This window comes from Pholcus phalangioides, unplaced genomic scaffold (assembly GCF_987345545.1).
Source record: "Pholcus phalangioides strain wild (caught in Gottingen) unplaced genomic scaffold, Ppha-v1.0 ptg000014l_1, whole genome shotgun sequence".
Classification (NCBI taxonomy): domain Eukaryota; kingdom Metazoa; phylum Arthropoda; class Arachnida; order Araneae; family Pholcidae; genus Pholcus; species Pholcus phalangioides.
This window is the reverse complement of record NW_028301607.1, coordinates 25,838,863-25,851,243: the sequence shown is the minus strand read 5'-3', so window position 1 is coordinate 25,851,243 and position 12,381 is coordinate 25,838,863. Positions and strand designations below refer to the sequence as shown.

Here is a 12,381-nt window from a genome sequence, read left to right as displayed (position 1 = left end):
ATCCCAGGGCGGCGAATTCAAGGAATGGGTGGTCAAGAAAATTATACTGAAATAAGAGAAGGGCAGTAAAATTAAGGCGGCAGAGCCATAAGATAATACGCCTCTGCGAATCCTAGCTTTATTTCCGAATGCGTGCGTTTCCCGGCGGTGGTGAATTGTTGTCGGGGAATTTCCCGTAAATATCCCGCGCGGAAGATTTAAGCGTCCGAAAATTGATAAATTACGGCAAAGAAATAAATTCCATTTTGGAGACATTAATGTCCAAAAAGGAAACTCGTGAATCCCATAACTTCTCGGGAGCCATCTTTCGTCCGCCATAATGGACTCGGAAGATTCTCTAACGATATCGTAAATGTCACAGAGTATAGTTTAGTTTCGGAATAATAAGAATAATTCCATACCGAGCGGGAAGAGAAAAATTCTCCTCACTGTATTACGCCATTGCCGAAGGGAGGAAAAAATGTCTCTCGTATCCACGTGGAGCTAATTTTTAGGAGAAATCGGGCCTCTTGAACTAATTTTTTTTTTTGCAGTGAAATATTGATATGAGTGTGTGTACAGTGGGTGTCCCATAAATTTCATGAAAAATTCGTGAAAAAAAAATTGAAGGAATATATATATAGTATACTTGAATGCGGTTTGCGAAAAGTTTTTTTTTAACAGAAAAAAATTAGTTCCAATTTTTGAAGATAGAGAGCTCTGCACGGAAACAAATCGTAATGATTTGTGAACCTTTCTTCACACACCATCTCTGTGCCCGAAACTTCCGTAAAACTTCAGGCGGCGATTCATGGCTTAGGGGCCGTTCAAGTATTACGTCGTCATCGATGGGGGGGGGGGTGTGTTTCCGATTTGCTGACTTTTGATGACAAGGGGGGGAGGGGGGTTTGGATAATGCTTATGTCATCAACCACCCTTTATGAAAGTATGAGTTAGGAATCAGACGGGCAGAGCTGATGACGAAATTTTGCTTACAATGGGGAGGGAGGGGGTGAGCGTTTTGCTGACGGGGGGGGGGGTCAAAAATGGCTAAAAATTTGCTTACGTAATACTTGAACGGCCCCTTAGGTAAGTCAAAAGGCATACCGACCTGACCAATACCTGAAAGCCTACGCGGGAGGCTTGTGACGTCACTGAAGTTGTCTATTCACCTATAGTCATTGGATATACCAGGGGCGTAGCCAGAAATTTCATTCGTGGGGGGACCACTTTCATTTCGGGGGGGGGGGGGGAACCAAAGTGACAGAACAATGGATTTGGCCTTTTTTCGGTCATTTTCTCACATTTCGGGGGGGGGGACCCGACCCCCAAGTCCCCCCCCCCCTCCTTACGCCCTTGGGATACACTGCAAAAAGGTAAAGATTTCGCATACGTCGGACTGCTATATCCGATGGTTACAGGAGGTGAAATTGATGACTTCAGTGACGTCAAAACTTCGTGTGGAGGCTTTCTGCTGTAGAATGTGTCGATCCGATATACGGAAAACTGATTATAAGTCGTCGCTACCATAGTCCCGGTCTAGCTCTAAACAATCTATACTTTAGATCAGTGGTTCTCAACCGGGGGCCATATGACCTCAGGGGTGCCCTAGGATATTCCACGGGGGCCACGGATGAAAATCTGGCAAAAGGGGAGCCACGGCTACTGATAAGGGGGCCACGAAGAAGTTTGTGTAATTCATTTTTTTTAGTCACTCTGACTAAAAAAACTTTAATTTCAAACAAAAAATGCATAGAATATATTTTTCGCCATTTTTCCGCTATTCAAGTAACATTAACATGAGGAAGGAAATAAAAAAAAGCGTTGCATGTAATCTCGGTGGGTTTACGACTTGGGGGTGACAGTAGGCCCTGACACAAACTATAGAAGAGGTTTAAAGCAAAATGGAGTAACTGCAAAGACAGAAAGTTGTTCGTGTTCGAAGACTTTCATTCAAAGAGGGCTGCCATAAAGAAAGCAGACAAAGATTTGTTGACCAGTCATTGACATTTTTTTGAGTGCTGGTAGTAAATGCAATCCAAGAAGTAGATGGGTGGGAAATGAAAGCTTGTGTGTAAAAAAAACCCCATCGTTTTCATGCAATTACAGACGGATAGCCATCTAGTTTAGTACAAATCTATCTTCAACCGGCACTGAGTGGTCTGATCATTGATAATTTTTGTCGCACCAAGGTCATTTTCTGCACACGAGGGCTAATTAGACCGGGACATACAATTTATTGCCGATTCTGAACGGCAGGCTTGTTTCTTATACTCATCGAGAGGTTGGCGCGCTACTCCCTCGATGGGGGACTCCGGGCGGTAGCAATTTTTGGCTGCGGTCAAGTCGCCATTTTTTGTTGTACCCCTGTGTCAGGAAAGTTTTCTGACAAGGACGAACCGGGTAACGAACTCGCGACACCTCTAAATCTGAGTGGTCCGATGGGGAATATATTTATAAAAATCGAATAAAGAACGATTGCTGTGGGGTATTTTTTCAATGAATTTTTGGGGAGGGGTGTGCCAACGCCCATTGCCTCCACTGAAAAAAAATCGAAGTCGAATTCAGTCATAACGCACAGCAAGAGACCAAATCATACATGAGGAAAAATACCCACGAAATTAAATTTTTTTAAACTACATTGCTGTATAACTTAAGAAACTTTAATTGCGTAAATTTGCTGTTGTTTCAAAATCGCGAGTGTTCATATGCCATTCATTTCAATTTAACTGGAAAAACGTGATTTTAAACATATTTAGAACGATCTTAATCATGGGTAACATAGCGTATGACACTACTTGCGAGCCGTTAGTCTTAAAGACATACCCAACTAGAAAAAGTATCCAAATCACACACACGTGTCCAACTCAGATATTCCATTCATGTTGAAAGGGGGTTGTATAGTTATAAAATAAAATAAAAAACTTTTTATACCATCCCCGTGTGCCAAAGAACCCAGTTAAGAAGTTGTTGCTCTGTCTTTTCCAATGGCAACTAAAATAATTTCACGCGTTTCTAAGTGCAATATTCACCGAGATATGCGAATTCGAAAAATTGAGGAAATTTGGGGGAAATAACAGCATTAAATGTGAGTAAAATGGTTTCCTCGCATTTAATGATTTTTTTTTCCAACTTTCTTCGAATATCTCAGTGAATATTGCACTTAGAAACAATGAATTTTTTTGTTGGAGACCGGGAAACAACTTTCCAATTGGGTTTTGGGGCACAGGGTGTCTGCATAAAAAGTTAACATTTTTATTTTAATAACTATGTAACCCCTGCCAACATGAATCAAATATCTGAGTACTACACATTATTCGGGTACCTTTTCCAACTGGAAGTATGCCTCTAAAACCAATGGTTCGCCAGTAAAATGCCATATGCCCCGTTACCTATGCGCCTTGTATATTAATATAGTACAGACTATTATGGGAAATATTGTGTTGTGTTTTAGCCAACTCGCACGTTGCTTCGTTCACCTGCGAGAGAGCGGCCATATTACGAACCAAAAACCCGCTTGAATGCAACTTGTCAACGAAATATCAGATTTCCACCGTATCGAAATTGAAGTCAACAAATTGATAATTTTCTTATTTGAAAATCTACTTAGGGGTCATTCAAGTATTACGTCAGCATCGAGGGGAGGGAGGGGGTTTCGGATTTGGGGAGTTTTGATGATAAGGGGGGTTTGAAGATTGCTTACGTCATCAACCACCCCTTTTTGAAGATATAAAAAATTCTAAGCTGGTGACAAAATTTTGTTGACGGGGGGGGGGGGGGGGGGTCAAATATGGCTGAAAATCTGCTCACGTAATACTTGAATGGCCCCTTATTTATGTTTTCCGATGGGCTTGAAATCCTGATAATGAATCATTATTATGTTCACATGAACAGTTCTGTCACTGCGTTACGCAATGACAAAATCCGTATATACCGGGTGACTCGAAATGTTACGCCGTCCGCCAATAGCAGTTTTTTTTGTTTTTTTTTTGCCTTGTAGCAGCATTTGCCGCGAATTCACAATGTCACTGACAATTTTAAAAGGGAATTAAAATTAATTTAATACTCCAGGATACTTTAAGAAATTCATTTTTAAAAATATTGTTGGTGCTGCTACCTACTTTCAAAATGAGAAGTGCTTTATGAGGTGATGACGAAGCTCAGGTATAAAAAACTAAATTCTTCATTCAGCTTTGCTCCTTATAAACAAAGCTTATAAACTGACCTGAAAGATCAAACTTCCAGTTCAGTAATTTTTTCAAGACCCAAGGAGACATCCAAAACAAAGGAAAAAACACTCTCGACACAAGCAGACGACAGGTAAGATCGTGAAAAGTGAATTTTTCCACATTCCACTTTAAAGTAATGTGCTGCCATCTAATGTTAAATTTAAAAGTGACTCTTGTGGTGATGATGAAGTTCAAAATAAAAAAAAACTATATTCTTTATTCCGCTCAGCTCCTTATAAACAAAGCTCATAAACTGAACTGGAAATTCAAACTGAAAGTTCGGTTATTTTATTTGAGCATAAGGAGACGTCCGAAACGAAGCACCTCTTAATGAGCAGACGACAGACGGTTTGTTCGGTTCCCTACAAGCTAAGCTCACAAACAGAACTGGAAGTTCGAACTTCCAGTTCGGTTATTTTTTAAGGACACAAGGAGAAGTCCAAAACAAGTAACCTGGAGGGAAGCAGACGACATTACTGGTCGGACTTATTACTGGAGGGAGAATCCAGCCACCGCGACTGCAGCGACATCAAATACAAGGAAATTACGTGACTCTGTCAAAACAAACTTCCCGCCTGGCAATTAGCCCATATAAATGCACAGTTCGGACTCTAAATATTGGGTTTTAAAGATTTAAAAAAAAGGATCGAGCACTCATCTAAAGGTGAAAAAAATATCAAATTATTTATTTCATTAATACTGGAATCATTTCTTTCATCATTTCTTGAATTTTCCTTCATCAATTCTGGATTTTCATTCATTAATTCTGGAATTTTCCTTCATTATTTTTTGAATATTCTTTCATTAATTCTGGAATTTTCCTTCATTATTTTTTGAATATTCTTTCATTAATTCTGGAATTTTCCTTCATTATTTTTTGAATATTCTTTCATTAATTCTGGAATTTTCCTTCACTATTTTTTGAGTATTCTTTCATTAATGCTGGAATTTTCCTTCATTATTTTTTGAATATTCTTTCATTAATTATGGAATTTTCCTTCATTATTTTTTGAATATTCTTTCATTAATTCTGGAATTATTTCGTTTATTATTTATTATTTCTTTCATTGCTTCTGAAATAATTGCTTTCATAAATTTTGGATTTGTTTCTTTCATTAATGCTGAAATTATTTCTTTTATTAATGCTGGAATAATTTCTTTTATTACTGCTGGAATTATTTCTGTTGTTGATTCTGGAATTATCTTTCATTAATTTCATTATTATCTCTTTCATTAATTCTTTCACTGATTTTGGAATTATCACTTTTATCAATGCTGTAATTTTCTCTTACATTATTTCTAGAACATTTTCTTCCATTTATGCTGAAATTATCTTTCTTTAATGCTGAAATTATAACTTTGATTAATTTTGGAATTATCTCGTCCATGCTGTGAAATTATTTTTTCATTTATTGTTTTAAACTCTTATTTATGCCATAAGAAAATAACGGTGGGGGGGGGGGGGTGTCGTGTTTGTTTTTACCGAGTCACGTGATGTTCCGACGAAAGATATTGGGGGGGACACAGTTCTAAGCACTGCCAAGGGGCAGAGACCGCTGACGTCCTACTCTCTCCGGAGGCTTGATTTATATACTGTTGGTGCTGCCATTTAATCTCGAGATTTCTGGCAACTCATGAGATGATGAAAGAAAGAGATAGAGAGTTCACTTTGTTATTTTTTGGCATAAAATATTTTTATGAGACGAAAATTTCGGTAACAAAATTCGTACATTTGCAATAATCGATTTTATGTGGAAAAAATAAGTGAAAACACGGATTATGTGGTCTTCAGATAGGGTTACCAGATTCAAAACTGAAAAAAGAGGACGCCTGGTGCGAACCTTAGGCAGTGCCGTCTTAACGCATGCTTCCCCCACCCCGGGCCGTGCCCGAAGAGCCTCAAGAGAAGAGGTGCCTCAGAAAAACGAGTCGCAGTTGAATTTTTCGAGAATTTTCCAGGTAGGGCCTCCAAAAAATCCCTTGGCTTCGGGGGCCTATGATGCTATTACGACGATCCTGCCTGTCAGCCCTACTCTTGTGGAGGTCATGGAATTCCAGTAATTGATTCCTTTACTTCTATTAATTTACATTAATGACACAAAAATAGCAATAAAAAATGATCAGTTATCGAATTGCAACATATGTTTGATAAGGAGATGATGAACCGCTTTAAAAATATTACAAAATTTTGTGACTGTTCAATATGGTTCGAGCCACGATGAAGTGTCAGCAGGTGGACCACGCGATAATTATTATTAATAATCTATGAATTTTGTAAAATTAATTTAAATGTCATTCTCTCTCAATGGGTCGTGTTTGATTACGATCCCGACTATCAACGCGTTCCTGAAATAATGAATATAATTAGTGTAATAAAATGCGTTCTTTATGGAAAAAAATTCCCTTCCAAGATTTATGTTCGCAACTCGAAAAGTTTGTAAGTCGGGAAAAACTACATAAAATGTTTTTAGAGGGAGCCGCAAATTTTTTTTTTTTTTTTTGCATTGGGCCGCGAAATTCTTCCGAGCCCGTACCTGTCTCCGATTTTGAATTTAAATATCTAACGGGAATAATGCAGTTAAAAACATGTGATTTGTTTGTTAGGCTCAGAAGAGAAATGGCAACAACACTGTCTGATTGGAAATTAGAGGGGGGAGGGGAATCGTACAAAAATTTACATTTTTTATTTAGTGTACACTGTATTCTCATCCTCAAAACTCGTACAGGGTGATTTTTGGTCACATTTTAAGAATTTTTAAAATTAGAACCATACCACTACGACGAACGGTTGTTGAGATAAAGGGCTGTACCAACACTCCAAGGAGAAACCATTGAATCTTATAATGGCCATAATATTACCAATAGGCAGGGCCGCAACTAGGGGGGGGGGGGGAAGCAAGCGAGTCTGGTGCCCCGGGCGCATTACAAAAGGGGGCGCAAATTCAACCATTCAACCTATCCTTCAGCATTACGGGGGGGGGGGGGTGCCTAAATGAGTAGTTGCCCTCGCTAACCAAGTATCCAGTTGTGGCCCTGGCAATAGGTATGTTATTTCTGACGAATCGCCGGGTACTTTTTCTTTTAGATACATTCTCAAGTATATAATTTACACCTGGTAGCATTTCTTTTACTTCTATGGATCAAACTACACAGTTGATCCACTAATGACCCACAAAAATCATGTCCTTATTCTGCAGAACTTGGTTTGCTGCATGGGGCCCATCTGGTCACTTCTGGCAACCAAGTGACAATTAGATCTGGTTCCGATTTTCAAGAGTAAATATGCAAATAGGTAGGTAGGAATTTTTAGCAAGGTAGTAGTGCCTCTTTCAGAAAAGTCGCTTTGTATGTGGGCGTACGATAATGTTAAGACAGCCCTGGGCGTACTTTATGAAAATTGTGAAAAGCTAATCGAAAAACTTGGCAATAATGTGAAGTCTAGTTTGCAATATTATTAGATTCTCATGTTTCGTGCCATTCTTGTGACAATGATCTTCAACTATGCAATCAAGTGTTCTTACAATTTTAGGATCTTCTATCAGATGATGAAAAAAAAATCTGCATTAAATATAAAATACCATACGATATATTTTTGGTGGTGCCCCTTTAGTACTGATGCCCTAAGCACGTGCTTATTTTGCTTGATGGTTAATCCGGCCCGGTGACTGCGCACATGATTTCTCTAGAATGAATGTTTCAAAAAAATATTTAGAAAATTTTTCACACGTATTTTAGTTCATTTTTTTAAGTTCATAGTATGGATACAACATGGACCACTCCCTCATTATATACTACTTTTATCCGCATGAAGAGAATAAAATTAATAAAACTGCTTTCTACCACATTTGGCGATTTTTATCACTACAAGAATGCGTATTTTGGAAGCTACAACTGACATTTTCTCAACGAAACCATAATAATTTACACAAAAATAAACTAATTTGAAATAATACAAATTTCATCCAGTACAGTAACTTGATGACATTGTACCGTCTTCAAGCGAAGAATTTGCATTGATTGAAAATAATTTATTATATATATATTTTTTTACTGTATTATATCACGTTCATTTTGCTCCTTCGTTATTTTCATAAATTAAAAATTAATCAAATTAAATTCAAACATATTTATATACTTCAGACAATTTTCGAATAACTATCTTCTAATTTAAAAACGGCCGGTGGGAGGGGTGGGGGGGGGGTGAGTAGAAAATTATTAATGTTCGCAAGAGGGAGCCATAGGAATGAGAAATGGTTGAAAGGGGGCCATGGACAAAAAAAGGTTGAGAACCACTGCTTTAGATTATAACTTAAACAGTTATTTTTTAGTCCAATCTTAGCCATTTATACCAAAATAATAACAGCAAATTATAATTTCATACACTTTGTGAATATTAAACAAAACTAAATTTTTTAATTTGAACTATATGTTGTGATACATTCCTAGTTCAGCTAGAATCAGCATTGTGTGTAAACAGCGAAAGCTGAGCTAAATATTTCTCGTACAAATTCATTAAGTAACAAGTAAGTACAGGGTGATCAGCGAATAAGCCCTTATTTCAAAATTAAATATCTCTACAACAAAGATCAATAGAATTATGCGGTAAACGGTACGTTTATTAGCAAAACTGTAAGAATGTGTGTGCCATGTGTGCTGACAAATTGTTCCGAAATTGTAACGTAACGTTCAGTAGTAATCGTTTCTCGCACGAAGAAGGGGCCGATAATGCCTCTGGCGCATACCGCAGCCCATGCAGTAACTTTAGGCGAATGCAGTGGTTTCTCTTCACACAAATGAGGATTTTCGGAACCCCAAAATCTCCAGTTTTGTTTGTCTTTTTTTTAAATTTTAAAAAATAAAAAGAAACAACTAAATTTTCGAAATTTCTGTACAATATTCTTACAGTTTGAGGTAAAACAACTTCACTAACTAAAACCTATTCTGAGCACCAGTAACAGGAAAATTCAGAAATGTGCTGCTAATCTTACACCCTGCATTTTTTAGAACTATGATTTTCATTTTCGCAGTGATTTGCTTTAGTGCAGCTCCCTCTATTGACAAAAATGCGAACTTTTTTCTGCACCAAAGACTCCCCTTCCACGAGAATAACTTTTTTTCCCAAATCGCATTCAAATATACAAATTTCTTGAATTTTTTAATTTTTTTCTAAATATTTACGAATTTATGGGACACCCTGTATATATCTTGTAATGGGAAAAGCAATTCTGCATTCCTACAGTATATTCTGGTGGTTTTTCTTTCTTTATATCTCAGAACTGAAAACTGCCTTCACGATGCTGGACAAGAACCGAGACGGAAGAGTCAACGAGATGGAAATCAAATGCATGTTGGATAAACTCGGGATAGACCTCACCGATACGATGGTAGGCAAGCTCATTGGTCAAGCCAGTAAGCGAGGTATGTACGATTACCAATACAGTATTAACACGCAGTCGGGTAGCATTATCATGACCACCAGCAACACGACCCCGTGTTGTAGATAATATTTTGAATCATGATCACACGCGCGACAGCCGATTTTCTGGATCGCGATCGGTATTCTGATTCGATGATTCTGCAGGAAATCCGGCTCTTATTGTACACATCGAATCTAGAATTTACTGCTATCACGTGGTCATAATTTCGCTCAACTGTATAGTCACAAGGATTTCTCAGTACTGACCGCAGTACTGTAAGATTTTAATACGGTTTTTTTTTTTTAGGCGACGGCCTACTGAGCGAGGACGAGTTCCTGACGTGGATGGCTCGACAAAGCGTGCAAGACGACGTCATGGCCGACCTGTTGGCAGCATTCCGTGTCTTCGATAAGGATTCCAATGGATACATCACCAGAGTATGTATACACCCCCCTCCCCCTCAACTAATAGACGCGTTACGAACTATTCGATACCTAATTGGAGATCGGCTCGATATGTCTTCACTCAACAGTATTACATGCATGGCAGTAATTAACCACTCCACTTGCAAGCGTTTGGCAAGAAATTCGGATTATATCTAACGAATCGGCGATAAATATGGTAACCTTGTCCTAACCTAACCGCACGTTAGAAAAAGGAAGGGGAAAAGAGAAAAAAATTATAAAAGGGATAAGAGTAGACAAGAGGGTATACAGTAGATTTCCACCTTCACCCTATATGTTCTCTTTCACTTTTACATGTATATCATAGAAAATAATTATAAGTGTGGAAAAAAGTTATAAAAGGGTAGAAAGAAGGGAAAGAAACAAACTTTTACGTAGATAGGGTTACTATAAAGATTCGCGATGGTGAAGAGAGAGGAAAGAAAACACAGAACTTGTTTGAATTTATTCCATTGGTGTTTGAACGCAATATTACGCCCGAGATCGTAAAGAAGTTAAGCTCGGTCATGCCCGTCATTTCAACCTTTTTACGGGGGGGGGGGGGAAAGCAAAGAACATATACTCATGTTACTGCCAATGCCCGAAATTCGGGCTTTGGTCGGCCCCTATATGTCTATCCCTATATATGTATGTATTACTAAGATATCGATAATCAGATTTCTTTGATCATTGGGGTTGCCATAGCTAACCATAATAGTTACGGAAAGCTACGGCTATTTATAATTGACCATAATTATTGCCGTATAATGAAAATACGCCAACGCGGCGATGACCCCGAATCAGAGATCGATATGGGCCGACTAAAGCCCGAACTTTGGATATTCTCCGGGTCAGGGCTCTTTGGGCTTTGGCAGTAACACACACACACACACTATATATATATGGGAGCAGGATCCATCCCAAATGACGGTTCTCGGCTCAGGGCCACCCCCCCCCCCCACCAAACACGGGGCCCGTTGCGAAAATAATTTCGGGGCTTCTTAACCCCGATTTCATACATTTTGTGAGGGTGGATCCAAAAATCCATGTATTGTCCCAATGTATAAGAATGCAGAAAAATATCAAGAGAAGAATTTCAGACACGAGTAAGTGTAAATTAACAAAAAATTATGTAATGAAATTTTTGAATCCCTGAAAGTTTTGAACTGAGGAAAGTTTTAAATTGACGAAAGAAATTTCAAAACTAATGTAAATTAGCACCCAATGGTCAAAACATTAATGAAAATTTTGAATTGCTTAATTGAAAATCAGAAATAATTGGAAGATATAATTCGAGCACCAATGTGAATATTCAGAGTGAATGTAAGAAATAACTCAAAGTGGTAAAAATTCAAAGCTGAGAGAAAAAAAATCCCAGAATTGATAAAAACTCAGAATTAATGAGAGGAAAAAAGCCCAGAATTTATGAAAATTCAGAATTGGGGGGACCCCAGATCTCATAAAATTCAGAATTACTGAAAGAAAATCCTAAAATTGATAACAATTCAGAATTTGCAAAAGAAATAATTCCAGAACTAATGAAAATTCCAGAATCAAATCAGTTGGACCACAGACACCTTGTTTACAATTTTACTTTGCACCTGTCGCGCACACCCCTAAAGGTGACTGTGATTAAGCTGAGGGGCACCAGAGATTCCGTAATCCTCATGAAGCTGAAATTATGCGTACCGTAGCAACATTAATATTAGTCTGCAGCCCAAGGTACGGCCCTCCTTCGATGGCGAAACTAATGGGGGGGGGGGGGCGAATTGGATCGATGCACTGCATATTGACTTTATTGCATTTTTTTACAGGATGAATTGCGCATGGCCATGGAAGTCATCGGCGAGACGATGTCAGAGCAGCAACTGGACATGATGCTCAAGGCGACTGACATCGACAACGATGGTCGGATCAATTACGAAGGTACAAATCCGATATACACTGACTTCCCAAAAAAGTTAAGCACGTTACGGATTATGCAGTCGAATCCCGTTACAACGAACTCTAAGAGAGCGGAGAAATCACTTCGTTATAACGGAATTTCGTTATAAAGTAATTCCAGGTTTTTGTATTGTTTCTATGTGAACTTATCTGGTGGATTTGAAAAGTGTTCGTTAAAACGAGATTTTCGCTATAACGCTATAACAGTATTCGTTAAAACGGGATTCGACTGTATAGGACCCTTGGCTGTAAGTGGGTTCGTTTGATTTCTCGGGAGCTACTGCGAATCAAGTTTGTTTCAGAACCCATAGTTCATGAGCCCCTGGCCATTAATGAATTTGAACGACCCGTCTCAGAAGCCCCTGCGAC

General features: G+C 38.4%; 1 protein-coding gene across 1 annotated transcript in view; it reads left to right on the top strand.

Moving 5' to 3' along the window:
• The window catches only part of LOC149078362 (calcium-binding protein E63-1-like), a 48,718-nt gene that overhangs the window by 27,158 nt on the left and 9,179 nt on the right, over positions 1-12,381 (top strand). Inside the window, exons 4-6 of the mRNA XM_089242015.1 lie at positions 9,483-9,626; positions 9,932-10,062; positions 11,883-11,994. Coding sequence (XP_089098141.1) covers positions 9,483-9,626; positions 9,932-10,062; positions 11,883-11,994 — 387 coding nt within the window. The remainder of the gene's footprint in view (positions 1-9,482; positions 9,627-9,931; positions 10,063-11,882; positions 11,995-12,381) is intronic.